This window comes from Haemorhous mexicanus, chromosome 5 (genome assembly GCF_027477595.1).
Source record: "Haemorhous mexicanus isolate bHaeMex1 chromosome 5, bHaeMex1.pri, whole genome shotgun sequence".
In the NCBI taxonomy this organism is placed as follows: domain Eukaryota; kingdom Metazoa; phylum Chordata; class Aves; order Passeriformes; family Fringillidae; genus Haemorhous; species Haemorhous mexicanus.
In genome coordinates this window covers 49,327,381-49,344,039 of record NC_082345.1, presented here as the reverse complement: position 1 = coordinate 49,344,039, position 16,659 = coordinate 49,327,381, and the positions used below count along the sequence as shown (strand labels likewise).

General features: G+C 36.3%; 1 protein-coding gene across 3 annotated transcripts in view; it reads left to right on the top strand.

Moving 5' to 3' along the window:
• DOCK4 (dedicator of cytokinesis 4) overlaps nt 1-16,659 on the top strand; it is a 221,108-nt gene that overhangs the window by 131,395 nt on the left and 73,054 nt on the right. For all 3 annotated transcript variants that reach the window (XM_059847108.1, XM_059847110.1, XM_059847111.1), the window contains 4 exons: nt 8,551-8,675; nt 10,174-10,336; nt 10,823-10,929; nt 11,506-11,662. In XM_059847108.1, the coding sequence (XP_059703091.1) occupies nt 8,551-8,675; nt 10,174-10,336; nt 10,823-10,929; nt 11,506-11,662 (552 nt within the window). The remainder of the gene's footprint in view (nt 1-8,550; nt 8,676-10,173; nt 10,337-10,822; nt 10,930-11,505; nt 11,663-16,659) is intronic.

Here is a 16,659-nt window from a genome sequence, read left to right as displayed (position 1 = left end):
TATTTGTCTTTTTATACAAACAGTCTCACAAAATGCTATCTTTGTGATAACTTTCATTATCAATGGTGTGATTTTTGACCACAGGCAGTCATTCTTTCAAAGCATAGAAAAAGATTCTGCAAAAATGTAAAGGAAGCTATGGAATATGTTGTCCTCATTACAGTAAGTGTCTGTATCTACCAGTGATCTTGGAGTTAGTAAGAGCTGTTGATTCTAGGAGAGTAAGTCTATGTCTGACACACTTCAACATTTTTCTCCCTTGAACAGTGGAGTGAATTTTTCCAAACTTTTCTTTATAGTATATGATGTACAAACAGTTTAAATTTAACTTGTGTCACTGGATATATTAGTTACACAAAATATGTTTGAGCCATATGGTGGAGTAAAGACACACCCTGCATTTTGACCTTTCACAAAACGGAAGTATTCCAGGGGGAATATCCTCTGCTTTTCAAATCCTATTTTAATACTATTTAAAAACTTTAATCCTATCTGTTGAAGGAATTAACATTTTTACAAGTCACTGGAGAAAAGAAGGGTGTGATGTATTTGGTTAGACAAGTGCAAGGAGCTTGTGTATTGTTTTCCTTCTCCTTTCCATCTCCTCTGTATTATTATTTTTTTTTGGTTCATTAGAAACTGGAGGAAAAAAAATAGAAGAAAACTATGGAAAGGGAAGACAAGCCAGAATTTAAATGTACTTCCCTTGAAAAATCTCTGGAAATGAAGACTGGGGAAAAGAGTCTTCTGCAGTTTATGGTATTTGAGGAATAAGCTGGCTTTCTACTGAGTATAGAATAAGTAGCAGTGATGCATAGGAGGTGTATGCAAGGATAGTTATGGCTTGGAAGTTTTTCTTTGATAAACCGGGTAAGGAACACTGGCAAACTAAAAAATGAATGCCAGAATGCTTTATTCTGTTAAAGTAAAGAGTCTTTCAAAATTCTGTTGGAAATATTTTCTTTATTTGATGTTAGACAAAGTCAACAGGTCAAAGTTTTCTGTTGAAAAAAGTTTGCAAGTCTTTTATTCCTCACTTGTTTAAAGCAGCTTGTTTAACATCTCATTGTTAGGAGGAAGAGAAAAAAGTCACAGAACAATTGGGTATTACATGGTAAATGTACAATGCATTTCAAATTTGAAAGTATTTGTTTGAGAATTCCTTGTAAAGGGCGTTTCATTTTCTTAATCGGATGTTTTCTGGTGAGTGTGTCTTAAAGCTTGTTGAATGTTTCTGCAGTAAAGCTGAAAATGCAGATAATGTTTTATTAAAAAAACAAAAGTAAGGTAACTGAGGAGAGTACCAAAAAAATCAGTTTATTCATCTCTGATTTAAATGCCCAAGTCTACTTAATCCAATAATAAAAAGGCAGTGGTGTTACAAAGTGACCCAATGCTCCCAAAATCCTAACGTATGCAGAGTTATTTTAATTAAGTTTCCCATATATAAAAAAGAATAATATATAAATTAGCTGCTAGTATATAAATAGTAGAAATTGCCTTAATTTTTTCTGCCTATTCCCTATAAATATACTTACAGACACACAACCTGCCCCAAATAATTCTTTGTTAAGTGTCACCCAGGAGGTCTTAGTGTGAATTTTTCTTCGTATGTATGTATTGAAGCACTAAATAAAACATTTTCTCATTCTTGAGTCATGTGTGTATGTTGCTCATAAATATTGTGAATGTGTGCAAAATTTATTTGGTTGTTCTTTGCCTCAGTGATGTAGAAGTGAAGGTATGCTCTGTGGGGAAAAAGCACTGAACTGACAGCTGACTGGTGGTTGTCACAGTCTTTGAAACTCAAAGATGTTCACTGGCAGCTTCAAGCATGTCAATGAGATTTGCCCCCCTTTTTGAAAGTGCTGAATATATTCCCTGATAAGCAGCCAGTCAGTCTTTCAGTATCTTCTAAAATGCAAAACAAAAAGGAAATTGTTTCGGTAATGGGATTTCATTTCCTACAGTGATGAAATTCTTTGTGAAATGCAGCATGCCTGTGTGTCTTCCTGAGCTGCTGTCCTTAAGAATGCCCTTCTCTCAGATAACATTCTTCTGTATTACAATTTTCACAAATGATCCTAGATTGCTTAACTTGAATTTTTTAAATTAATTTTTGTTTTTAAATTAAATGTGTAAGAAATCAGGAAGGGAAGGCAAGAGAAAAGAATAGTTGAATGAAGACATGCTGGTCAAACTAAAGGACAACAGGGAAATGCAGAAGCAGTGAAAGTGGGAACAGGCATGCTGGGAAGAATATTGGGATGTTGCCCAGTTGTGTGTTGATGGGGTCAGGAAGGCAAAGGCAAAGTTGGAGCTGAAATCAGCAAGGGAATGCAAAGAAAATTAAGAAACTCTGTAGGAATTTCAGCCAGAAAAGAAAAGCATACTCTTTGTGACCAGCATGACTGGTAAACTGGTCTCAGCAGATGAAAAGAAAAGGCTGAGGTACTCAACAATATTTTTGCCTCATTCTTCACTGTAAGTCTCTCTTCTCAACCTCTCAAATTTGTGGATCTCAAGGCAGGGACTGAAGCGAGCAAAGTTCCTCCTTCTGTAGGAAAACAGTAACCACCTGAGGAATCTGAACATACTTTAGTCTGTGTGACCTGGCAAGATGCATCCCAGGGTCCCAAGGGAATTGGCTGATGTAGTTGCCAAGCCACTCTCCATGATATTTGGAAGGTCATGGCAGTCACATGGAGTACCCAGTGACTGTAAAAAAGGAAACATTGCATCATTTTTTTTAAAAAGGGTAGAAATGCCAACACAGGGTGCCCAGAGAAAGGGTAAATGTCCTATCCCTGGCAACATTTAAGGACAAATTGGAGAGGGCTCTGATCAACCTGCTCTAATTGAAGATGTCCCAGCTCATTTCATGGAAGTTGGACTATGAAATCATCAAAGTTCAACTGCCAGAAGGGGATTAGTGAGACAGAAAAATTTACTAAGCTTCCTTTTTACTCTCCTCAAGTTAAAAGTTAAAATCAACTTCTGCTGCTTTTTTTTCCTTTGCCTTTTTTTTTTTTTTTAATATCCTCCTACTGGCAGTTGCTACACAGCTCTTTTCCCATTCTACAAAGTATTCTAAGGATCTTTCCTCTAGAATATTTTCATCCACAAGATTTACATTCTGGATTAATACCATTTTGTCTGTGCCACATCCAGAGATTTTCAGTCCCTACAACTGAAATTTTTTTAAGAGCTGTTCAAGATACGTTAAGAGTATAAAGCATCTCATTAGCTTGTATTTTACATAGATGTAGATGAACAGGAACTTCATTTAGACGAAATTAGGTTTTTTTGCTCTTTTGCAATTCATGATTCAAAAGGTCCTACAGTTCTGAGTAAAGCTTTCAAAAAAGCAGTTCCAAACAAAAGCTCCTAGTGAGGTCTGTATGCTTGTTTTTAAATTAGTGGCTGTTGTCAGGACAGCAGTAACTATCAGAGATGCTTGTTCAAATACAGTCATGCTGTGTTTTGTTACCCTAATAAATAATCAAATTGAAATTTATTTCACTAGAAAGCTTTTTGAGGATAACTGGCAAACTAAACTCTTGTTTCTAACAAAGACACTACCTTTGATCTTTGACAGCTCTCTTCTGCTTGAAAACCTTGTTTCATGTTAATATGCTACAAGAGATCCTGCAGTTCTAAATATGTTTGAAATGCCAGAAAAGTCTTGTTATAATATACTTGTTGCAGTTGCAACTCACAGCTGTGTCACTGTAAGTTTAAAAAGAGTGATGAAAGATCATTGCTTTGATGCTTAGGTTAGGTGCAAATGTTTCTATAAAAATAACAGTACAAATGATACATTCCTACAAAGGCTCTGCTGAGGCTTGTACTGATCTTTCTCCTGTGTTGTTCCTGTCACCTGAAGTTCATTGGGTACAGTTAAGCTTCTCTGAGCTGGGGGCAGTTTACACACAGGTCCAACTTGGGAGCAGCAGGAGACCAGTGCTTGTACACAGGTCCTTGATAGTGATGATGGAGCCTCCAACCTATGAAGGAAAGGGAGCCTGCAGAGGCATCCCATAATAAAACTCTGCAGTGAGCATAATAGGTCCCTGAGCATACATTGAGTAATCTGGAAATTACTCCTGGCTCTTTTCTCTTCACTGCTTATTTAATATTTGTGGTTTATAGCTGACAGGTTGAGGAAGGCTGACCCCCATTAACTGCATCCTCCAGCAGTCTTCTTGTGGTTGTTTTTGGCTTTAATTGGCCTTTCCTCCTGTTCCTAATATTAGACTTTTGCATGTAATTGATGCTGCTCAGGTGTCTGTCCCTCGCCCCCGTTCTGCCCTTGTACAATTCATTGCTGGTTGGATTGAAGTGATGAAGCTTTTGCTTCTTTGTAGGTCAGAATTCTTGAGCTATAATGTGCCTAGTAAGCACCTACAGCTGGGACAAGAGGGGTTTGGAGTTTTTCCTCTCCCAGCCCGTGGAGAGTGCTTTCAAGATAATTTTGCCAGATCAAGGCTGCAATGTGTTGGCAGGACCATACGATGGGGCAGGTACTGCCAATGCTGTGCTGTACACATTTCTGTTTAGCAACTCAGACATTTCAATTCAACACCTTTCATTTCCAATGAAATTCATGAGCCAGAGTGGCTGTCCATGCAGAATGTGCACTGAAAGCTTGTGCTACGTCAAAGTGTTATGTCTGTAGTCACACCACTGCAGCTTGACTTTGCTGTTGTTGTTAAAAGCCGTGGAATTTCAGTTTCCATGTGGCTTTAACCTTGCACTTTAATATTAGAAGCTCTTGTAGGAATTTGTCAGCCTGCTTTTGGTGAAAAGGTGAAATCATAGGGTGCTAACTAAGTCCCAAAGTGTTGGGTTTATTGGGTCACTTCTGTAATTAGGACAGAATATACCCCTTTTCAACACATTCAATTGCATGATTGTCAGATGAACAGCTTCCCTAGATACACTCTTTGATCCTCACAGTTTTTTTTTTTCCAAGAAACAGCTCATTACTTCCCTCTCTCATAGGGACCACTACCAACTTTTTTATTTCTTCTTTGTTGTTTACCATCTCACACCCAATGTACAACAATCCTCCGTCTTACCTATGCTGGTTGTCACATGTTAACCTCATTTTTTTCTTGAAATACTGTCTAGAAAGTAGCTTTACCAAGATAAACAGCTTTTTAAGCAGTGAAATCATTCAAATAACACAGAAATGCAACATAAGGCTTTAATTTGCTTTTCTCCAGCTTCTGTTGACTCAGCTCATAACCTACATGAAGTATCTTTGACTTCTAAGGAGACTTAGGTGGTTTAGCTTCATAGAAAGTGTTTAATGATTTTAAATATGTGTGATTCACTATTTGATAGTCATTTCTTACCTAGAAAACTGAAAGTCCTAGGCAAAGCTGATTTACAGTGGGATTTGACTCTGGCTAAGAATGTTACTAGCTGGGTGTTGCTCTCTGCATGTTCATTTCACAGTCTGGATGCCCTAAATTCAGAAAGGTGGAAGTGACCTATCATAACAGGGGCCAGGGAATGGAAATGCTCCATCAGAGCAGGGAGAAATGAGCTGCCCTTTCTTTTGAAACAAATACTTTCAAGTGGTCTAGGTCTTTCATAGCACTCAGTATCATTATAGGCAGAGGGTAGGTTTGTCATTTCAAAGCTGAGCACATTTATTGATATTGTTCTCAGTTGTTTATTCCTGTACCAGACGTCATGCTGAAAACAGCCCTTGGATGTTTTCTCTTCCTTGGAGAAGGAGATGCTGTATTTCTCAGCACAGAAATGGGCTGAAATTAGTGTGTTGCTTTTTTCATCTCATCTAAAGGCTCTGCCTGATAGACATTTAATTCTGTAGGTATGTTTTCAACCAGTAATTAAAATCTGATGTACTGTGCTGTTTGAAATGTGCCCTTCCAATTTCTGTGTGGATTCCTCACCTTTGGTGAAGTGTAACTCTGTAAAGTCTCATTGCACACACATCTGTAGGATTTATTTCAGTCATGCAGATAGTTCAGCTGAAGATACCATTTGTAATCACCAAAGTCTGCCTCAGAACTCTGGTATTCAGCAGGGCTTGGCCTTTCAGTGCTACTTATGGTTGTAATTGATTACCTTAGTGACAAGGAGTTGATTTAATCTGTGTGGTGTATTGGTGAAGGCAAAGATCCCACAGGAAAATGATGCATATTCTTCTAATCAAATGTTTAATTATAGTTACCATAAATAAGAAAGATCAGATAAAGGAATATAGGTGTATTCAGCAATGTGCTGATGTTTGAATGTTTTATAGAGGATTTGGAATGTTTTTTGTGGGAAGTGGAACCACAAAAGAATGGCCTTACTTAATTTAAACAGACAATCTCAATTTTTGGAATGAGAATTTCTGTTAAGGAAGATGGAAAAATGCCATTTTTGTAAAAGCTGTGTATGCACATAAGAGTATGGTAATTACCCCTGATGCTCTCCCAGCCTCCAGCTATTTTCAGCTCAAGGGATATCCTGAGTTCTTATGATTGCCGTTTTCATATCCTGTAGCTGATCTTTTTCCACAATTTCTCCATCCTTTCCTTTCATCCTTTTACATTACTTACATTCAGAACATCCTTTGGAAAGCTTTGGGTTTGTGTTTTGGGATTGCTTTTGTGTTTGGTTTTGTTTTTTGTTTTTTTTCTTACAAGTCCATCCCCCGAATAACCATCACCTTTTGCTTATTTTATTCCTGTTTCCCAGCAGGAACCAGAGACTGATCTGGTGGTTGCTCTCACTCATTAGTAATTCAGCTCTTTGATCCTTGACTTCAGACACTCTTAAGTGAATACTGTCTAGTATTTATTCTGTTGATTCTCTCTGGCTGTATCCTAGCCTCTGCCCATGATTGTTTCAGCAGGTAGCTGATAATACAAGAGCAGATTTCCCCCTTGTTAGTGGGCATGGGTCTTGAGAGATTCATGATATGGCAGTTTCTTCTTTAATTATTTTATCATTTAGATTGTGCTTCTGAGGAATCATTTAATTATTTTGCATCCAGTGATGTAATAATAATATAGAAATATGAGATTACTACAGGAAGATCATTGTTTCTGTTACTTAAAAATCACTGGAGAGTTGCATGCAGTAAAATACAAGGAATGTGAAACATGAGAGTATTGTGGAAAGTTCAAGCAAGTCAAATTCTACTTGTAAATTAAAATGAAGCTAGAAATTGAAAATGCATAAATTATGTTACATATATTATAATTAATTTTAGCCATAGTACAAGTACACATCCCATGGTTGCCTTCCAAGTGGCACACCTATAAATATACTAAACTATCACACTTTCAGCAGTGCTGAGTGAAAATCTGCCTTATTAAAAGATGATATTCCCATTTCACTAAACTTGCATTTCTCTAGATGAAAACATATATTCTCAATTTCTGTTTCAACAAAGTCCAGAAATAAGAATTTTAGAAAATTCTCCTAATTATGATGCAGTTCATCCTTCATTGTTTTGCCTTTCACAAGGAATGTCCAATTGCTTCAAAGTAGTTCTGGTAATTTTGTTCAAGAGTTGGATTCTCTTACACTCTTCACAAATGGATTCAGCATCTTTAAAGGGAACAGGGGCTTCCCTACTGTGGCACTTCAGTCACCACCAGTACTGCTTTTCCCCCTGTCCTGTCCCCACTGCAACCACTCTTTCCCCTTTCCATCAAACTTTGCAATTTGTGTCAACTGAAATTAAAATAAAATTACTGTTGATCTTGTCCATATGATCTGTTTATGTTCTGACAGACTGCTTAGTGTGATACTGCATGAACGTGCAAAGGATTTCAATTTAGAGGTGCTAGCAGTCCTTGTACATACCATATGGTACTTAGGTAGTGTCTGTGTTGGATTTGTAGTTTAACTGTCCTGATGAAGAGTCTAATTTCTCAGAAGCTTTTCCAACAAACAAAAAATAAGCTTACTAAGCAAACTTTTTCCTCATAAGCTTTGGAACACCCTATTGTAAAATATATGGAGATTTTTTAGATTACAAATTGTAATGCTCACAATCTGGGAAGACTGCCCTTCTAATGGAAAGAACACTAACTTCTTGGTTTTTCCTTTTGCAAAGTAATAAATTTCCTGTTAAGATTAAGCAGAAAAAAGTTGTAATCAATTAAACAGAGAACTGTAACAATGACAAATGAAAGGAAATATATTAATATTGCCTTAGATTAGAAGAAGACTTAAGTGAGGTGGAACTAGACACTAGCTTCAGTATAGCTAGAAGGGCCAATGAAAAGACCAAACAGACCCAAAAGATGAGCAGAAGCCCCTAGAATTGGTTTAGGATGGCAAATAATCTTTGGGTTTTGAGAGGGATGAATATCTTTTGCTTTTCTTGGTTTATTGTTTTAAACAAATTATTGTTTTAAAACAAATTATTGTTTAAAATCCAAAAATACTGATAAGTTGTGGGTGTAGCATTATCCTTTGTAAGATAAAATGAAAATCTACTGAAGTACTGAAAGAAAAAACAAGCAAGTTGGACTGACTTTTGTACACTTTATTCTGTTTGTTTTTTTTTGATAGGTGAAATGAGGAATGATTTATATATCACTGTAGAAAGAGGAGAATTTGAGAAAGGAGGGAAAAGTGTGGCCAGAAATGTGGAAGTGACAATGCATGTCGTGGACAGCAGTGGTCAAATTTTAAAGGTATCTTTGGTTTATGTTTTTCCTTGCTGCAGTTAATTTTGATAACTTTTTCATATGTAAGTCTTCTTTTGTGGCACTGACTGAAGAATGCAAAATGCTTTGGAAATGATATGTTTATCTTTTGCTGTCTTTAGGCATTCAAAGTGTTTCCACTTCGCTTAAAAGATTTTTAAAGTGTCTATATAAAACCTTAATATGTGTTTGTTTTATTTCTGTGATGAATTACATGATTGGGATAAACCTGTAAAATTGCCAACCAAATAACTGATGATTCCATTAAGAGGTTGGAAAATGTTGAAACAAGATCAAGTTTGGGAAGATTTTGTATTTCCTAAGAATTCTTCTTAGAAATATGCAACTTTTTATGTTGTTTAAAAGAACAACTTTTCTTGATAATTGTGAATTTCATGTCTGATTTTAATAAATTAGAGATTCTTGCTGCAAAAGTCAGCACCATGTATCAATAAAAAAAAAAAATTAATATTCCTTCTCATCTTCAAATTTTATTGTATGCTGCTGGTTATGGCTTACAAACAGGCAATGGTTTAAATTTAAATTATTAATAGATTACTCTTTCTCAAAATTTTTTTGTACCAAAACGATTTCTGTTCACATTCAAACTTTTCTTCACATATTTTTATATTGTTTTTGTTTTGTTTTAAATTGAAAGTGGTGTTTTCATATGTTCTGCATGATTTCATGGGCTGTGGGGTAACACGATGAAGAAAGCCTGGCTCAAATTGTGTGTTTGTGTATCTGAAGTGAAATTGTGCATATTGATCCATGGCATCCAATATAGATACATTATATATATAGATGTATATATATATATATATATATATATATATACATAAATGATATATACACATAAATGTGTGTGTATATATAAAACAAAAAAATGAGATTATAATTGCAAAAGCTACTCCTTTCCTTTCCCACAGAGAATTGATAGGTATCCCCCAGTCAGGATTTTGACAAATCCATTTGTCTGCCTCGCAATGGGGAGTCCATCATGGGTGTGGTAAAGGCAGCCAACATTTTGCTTCTTCCTGATCACAGAATCCACATTTATTTTCTAATACTGGGACATACCACTGATAGTGCCAGGGTTACAGGCTTATTTCAGTTGACTGAAGATCTTGAGCCTGGGCTGTTCTGGTCTCAGTTCTGCTTTTAGTTGCTGGGGCATAAGATTGGCAGGACTGTGCTGTGTCATGGGAATCCACAACACATGTGTTGCTTAAGCCTCCCTGATCACCCCGTACACCATGATAAACACTTCTGTTCTAAATTAGGTGAATTATATTTTTAATTTTCTAATTGCAAGTATAAAAAAAAGTGCTGCTGTTTTTGAGGGTTATAAGACACTGAACATTGTACCACATTTGGCATTTATGGTATGAATGTGTACATTAAATAGTTTTCCTTGGAAGAGCAGTCTTTGATGACATTTTACCAGTGAACTAATCTATCCTTAATCATAATTTTTCTTCATTAGGATTTTATCTCGTTTGGCTCTGGAGAGCCACCAGCCAGCGAGTACCATTCTTTTGTGCTTTATCATAACAATGGTCCCAGATGGGCTGAGCTGCTGAAACTTCCTATTCCTGTGGACAAGTTCAGAGGAGCTCACATCCGCTGTGAATTCCGGCACTGTTCCAGTGAGTGGTGCTCCTGACTTCTGCTAGTCCTCCCCTTACGGCTGTAGTCAGCACACGAGTGTCCATAACACCTCAGGGAAAAGACAGCTGCATGAACTTTCTCTGTGATGCTTTTTTTACCAACAAAATTCTAAAATTTTTAAAACATTGTGAAACATTTTAGAGATGATTTTGAAAATTGCTGACTGGTTCCACATTCTGCGTTCCAAGGCATGAGAGACAGGTTTCACAGAGGGGGATAAGCTTCTATATGTTGCTAAGATTGCATATTGTTAATATATTCAAAATTATTTTAGAATACTCCCTTCTGATTTAAAGTTAGATAAAAAAAGGAGACAATGTGCAAATTGGAACAGCAATTCAAGATAATCTTCATCTGACTAGCTGCAGCTCCAGTGTACTTTCTTATGTTGCATTGTATACATTTATTTTGTCTAATAAGTATACTATTATCTTTAACTGCTGCTATTTATACATGCATTTCAGCAAAAGAAAAGGGTGAGAAGAAGTTGTTTGGCTTTTCTTTCGTGCCCCTGATGCAGGAAAATGGGAGGACTCTGCCAGATGGCACCCATGAACTAATTGTACACAAGGTAATTTGAATTAGCAGTCATTAGCAGTAATGATTCCACTACAAACTACTTTAAATGCCCAGAGATATTAAGTTGAGAAAGTCTGTACTGATTATCAAATGAGTGATAATCTTGTCACCATTAAAATATCCGTTGCTGATTGTTTAATATTCACCTTCCTAAAAGCTGAACATACCTATAAGCTGCAATTGCATCTAGATATGTGTCTCAGTGCATTGGTTTTTCTAAGTCTTACTATTATACCACATTGTGTTATAATGAATTTCACAAAGGTAAGTTATTTTAACTTTGTGGAACTCTCTTTCCATGGATAAGAGTTGTCACTTTGTTTAGAGGATTTTATGTGCTGCCAGATAAAGTTTTGTTTTCAACGTGAACATTGTAGCTATTCATTTAATGTAAGCTGTGCAAATTTGTTAAATTGCAATGTCAATATATGATGCTATGTTCTAAAAGCAAAGTTGCAACAGGCATAGTGGGCATTCTTCATTTTCTGACAGAGAAACAATGACTCATATAATTAAGAGATTTGGTCAGTTGTTTTGTGCGGTTATTTTAACTGGTTTGTTTCCACAGTGTGAAGAAAACGCAAACCTTCAGGATTCTGGTCGCTACCTCAAACTCCCCTTTTCAAAGGGAATATCCCTAGGAAACAACAGCCAAGCAGTAAAAACCACTAAAGAGTCCTTCTGGATTACATCCTTTCTCTGCTCCACCAAACTCACACAAAATGGTAGGATATGTTGATTATTTAAAACACGATGAGCTGAAATGAGTGTGATAGCTAGTCTTTTCCATGCCAAGCAAGCATGGATGTACTCAAAAATAGCTTATGTTCTGGTTTTCTTCATAATTTTTTTATATCCAGATGGAAACAAATGGATCATGATAAACCACTGTTTTTAAGTAGTTCAAGAATGCTTTTTAGATGACTGTGACATTGGAATCAATTGCAGCACTTCTGGAATCAACTATCAGAACCCAGCTGCTTTATAAAACCTCTTATTCTGTTTGTTGTAGATTTATTATGAAATACTTATTGTCCCTTTAGGCTGTAGCAGTTTGTTTCCAATTAGGCATATATTGCTTTTTTGTTTCTCTTCAAACCAACAAACATTTATTACTACTTAAAACAGTTTATACACTAGCTGCAAGGAGCAGCAGACTTAAATACATGTGTTCACACTCTCTACCAGGGCTCTGTGTAAAGTTCTTAACCAGTGTTATGTATAAAGTTCTTGAGGTTCTTGTTTTCCTGCCATAACTGAACTACCTGTAACTAAAACAAACTGTGGAACAGTTTTCCAAAAATTTCTAAATATTGTGTATTTGCTTGGTCATGTGTTTCTGACCATTCTTTGATAGAGCCACAGTTTTATATTATTACTTTGATCTCTTTTGTGTGTGAATATCTGTGACTTTACCCATCTTCTGTGTATGATGATAAAATCGCTAACTGCTTGCAAACTGGTTATAGACGTTTAACAAAAACTAGAGCAGCTTTTTAAGTTGAAATAGTGCTCTTAATTTTCACCCTTTAATAGCAAGTGTGCAAAATAGAACTGTGTGCAACCACTAAGTGTCTTGTTTCCTTGCACACACCCATTTTGTGTTTTCATAGCAATTACCTTAGTAATGAAAGTTACTCAATGAAAGATTTTCCCAAAGGTAGCTAATAGGGAATCAGAGACTAAATTTGCTTCGGTTAAAGGCCTTGATTTAGGAAATTACATTAATCTACTGATACTTACACATGCATAAAAGTGCTGCCTGGAATTTAGAAGTGTCTCACTGATAAATAGTTGCCCTGCTGTCTGGGGTTCTAGTATTAATTTTTATTTACAGTACAGGAGTTATTTTGTACTTATTGTAAATAGATGTGTGACATAGGGCATAAAATTTCCTCCTATTTTTAACCATATTCTGAGTAAGAGGGTGTAGAATATCTGAATAATATTGATCCCCTTTTCAGCTCTGAAAGAGTTAACAATTATTTCAGCAGTACTTCAGAGGGTGGAAATATTTTCAATAGACAGGCTCATATTTTCTCCAAGGATCTTCTTTGGGAAGTTCATCTTGGTGAGTTTCCAAATCCCCATTCTTTTAAACAAAAATTTGCCAAAATCTATTGCATGCTCAGAAAATGAACATAGAGCAAAGCATGTGGATATTTGGTCATGTGAGCATTACTTCAGTTATCCCTGAGAGAATGTAGCTTATGTATTAAAAAATACAGGATTAAAAAGATCTGTGTGTTTCATTTCTAAAATAAACATTTGTATTGGTTTTTTTGAAAATTCCTGGTTATTTTTAAATTTGTTTTTAAGTTTGGAGATTTTTTCCTGAATACCTCAGAGATTCACCCATTGTTTACAAACAACAATGCCCAGTCTGAAAATGAATTAAAAATTATTCTGTTGTCTGGCTATGGGGTGGGGAACGACCCCAAACCAGACTGGCAAAGGGTGTGACTGGATTAGGCTGCAGCTTTACTCGCTTGCTGGGAAATTTGGCTCAGCTGTCATTCTCTCATTGATTGTTCCCACATGCCATCGGCTCTCATGCATATTAAAATTATGGGGACTGGGGGATGGAGGCTGACTCCTAGTTGTTGGGATCCATAACTTCCTTACCCTGGGTACTTTGGAGGGGTTTTTAGGGTTATTTCCAAGCAGTTTTTGGAGACCTTCTAACCAGGGGAGTCTGTGCGTTCGTCATGGCTGAGAACGCGTCCTTATCTAATCTTTCTGCTATTCAGTTTTTCCTTCTCTTTTCCTTTTGATCCTGGATAGTTAATCAGTTGATATCAGCAAAAACTATACTAGCTTTTTTCTGTTATATATTCTTAGATGGGTAGTTATTTTCCATTACTCTATAAAACCCCAAAAGAGTGAGTGAGAGCACAGTATTTTTTTACTGAGTAGTTACCAAAACAGTCTTAGTTTTTTACATATAGCAGGAATTGCTGGCTGCAAGATAGCCAGGATCCTTCCAGTAAGTCTGAATATTTTAGCTGTTGGCATCCACTCGTTTCTCAGCACCGACTGGGGCATGCCTGGTCAGCAGCTGTTCAGCAGCAGAGCACACACCATACAGCATGGCAGAGGTGTAATCCTTCTATCTGCATTTAAAAAAAAACAAAACTAACAGTGAATCATCAAAACAAAAGAAGCGCTGGGCAGCTTTCCAAATAACTCCAGTTATGGAGGAAGTGTGGGTGACCACAGAAGCAGCCTGTTGGAAGAGACACGCTGACTGCCAGTTCTGAAATTCAGTCTTTTCCTCCTGAAGTGTAGTAGTGTCATAACAAGTCCATTTCTGATGTCTCAGGACTTATATGAGAGAGTGAGAGAGATGGAAAATCATCCCAAACCACTTCCTTAAACTCATGATTTTAAACTTTCTATTAAACCTAGCTCTTTGGATTTAAATTACATGCTTTGAGAAGGGACATGTTTTATTTGGTAGAGCCAATAGGTCAGGTGAAGTCAGTTTGAAATATACAGGCCTTGATTATTTTGAAGATAACACATTGGAAATATTTTTATTCTTCAGCAAAATTACTCATCACCAGTGACTTTTTCCCTTTTCCAAAACTATGATTTCCTAGTGGGCCTATTTCTGGGAACAGTTTTATATTCTCATGTCTCTTACTACATTACACACTGGTATCCGTTCCCCTTGTGATTCACACGTCAGATTTTCTATTCATGTCATGTATGCTTGGGTTATTTGCTAATGTTATCTTAGAATGTCTTTCCTCCTTAGCACTTCCCTTGAAATAAGTCCTTTGAAGTGAGTGTTTTACATTTGCTTTCTTTTTCTTTTTAAATCCCCCAACAAATCCCTGATATTGAGTGTTAACTATTTTCTACCAAGTTCCTCCAGCAAACCTGTAAAGAAGTGTTTTTCCTGTTCTGAACTCACAGCTTCAGCTAATCTTGCTACTTGTCATCTTGAGCTGAGGCTTAAAGTGTGGAAGTACATTTAATTATCTGAAAGACAAATGTTGTTCACTGGATTTATAAATCTTGTTTCTTAAAAATTCCTGACAGAAAGAATAAAAAGAGCTATAATTTGTCCTTGATCTTTGGGATGTGTCTCTGATGCATGTGTGGGACTCTTCATCATTCAGTGCAACTCAAGGGCCTCTTTTTTCCATGCCAACACAGCTTGAAGCAAAACAAAAATGTAACACACAGATGCATCAAAACAATCTGTGTCCATCAAAAGCAATTAAGGCAGCAAAATATTTGTGGAATCCTATGTTGGTTGTTTGCCATTAACATCTGTGGCAAACATTGACTATAGGTAGAGATATATTTAGTGTTAATAAAGTAAAAATTATTACTTCATTTTTTGTGGGATAGAGGAACTTCCCTGGAGCAAACCAGGAAAGAGATGACACAAAGATGGGTGTTGTTCAAGTATTACTTGAGTGTGAAAACAGTCTGTGGTAGAAAGCAGCCAAAAAGATGCTGAACCAAGAGGAAAACTTGCTGTTAACCTCTTACTTTAATAACTACTGAGAACACTTCAGAAGCCCTGGCTCCTTCTAACACAGTGCAGGGCAGTGATCAGCTGGATTGTGGTTTAGCTTAAACTGAGGGAAGGGTTGGATGGTGATTAAAGTTTTCTGCTTCAAACCGCTAGGCACTGAGAATTTCTGAAAAGCTGGTCAGTGAAGCGTGGCAGGAGTAAACTTTAATATAAAAGGGATTTGGAATTGATTTAATTTAACAGTCAAAAATATGTGTAGCTTTGACTGAATACAGCTTGAATGGAGCTCTGCAGATCTGTCGGAGTTCAGCAAGGAAAAACTGCTGAAAAACCAAGCCAAGTCTGCAAAACTATTTTAGGATATTAAATGGTATGGAACAAGAAATTCTCAATCTTATAGTAAGGTGGGCTTTTTAGTACATCTGTGGAGCAATAACACGTGTTCAAAGACTATTAAATGTAGAACTTACATTTAAGATATGTGGAAGGGCAGATACGTTCATTGGGCCATCCATCCACGATGAATTTTATGGAAATATTTACAAGAAATCATGGATGAAAAAATCAACATGTAACTAATTCAGATGTGCTGTGAGATGAGTTTATCAAAAGCAAATCGTGCCAGAATAAGCTTCTTAATCTTTTCAATTTTTTTTTATTTACTGTCAAGAGGAAATGCAGCACTTGAGCAATGCAGCACATAAGAAAACATATAGATTAGAAATAACAATTTTCAAATAGGCAAATGAAAGTTAAAATGGAAGTGGAAGATTGCACTATAGTGAAAGGAATTTCCTTCCTGAGCAGATGGAAAATACTACTAGATATGAAGAAATCTCTGGGATTTATCTCTGTTTTAAAGGACTGGAAGGGTGTGGAGATGAGAGTAACTTCACTAAAATCTGAGACAATTTTCTGCTAATATGTTGTTGAAAGGTCTCATCAGTTGAGAGGGACAAAATCAAAATATGATTCAGCAAAGCATTGTAACTTTGATTTAAATAATTAATAAGAAAAAATAGAAATTAGATTGACTCTAATGAGAAAAGGCAGGATATCCTTGTGGAGACTCCTGGGGATTCTTCTTTATCCAGGGAATTGAATAGTGTTAAACAGAAGCATCATATTGGTGACATAAATATGTCTATCTAAAAGACACTTAAGTTCTAGAACAGAGATGTCAGGTGTTTACAAGAGATGTATGAGATTGCTAATGATGTAGAAAATGAA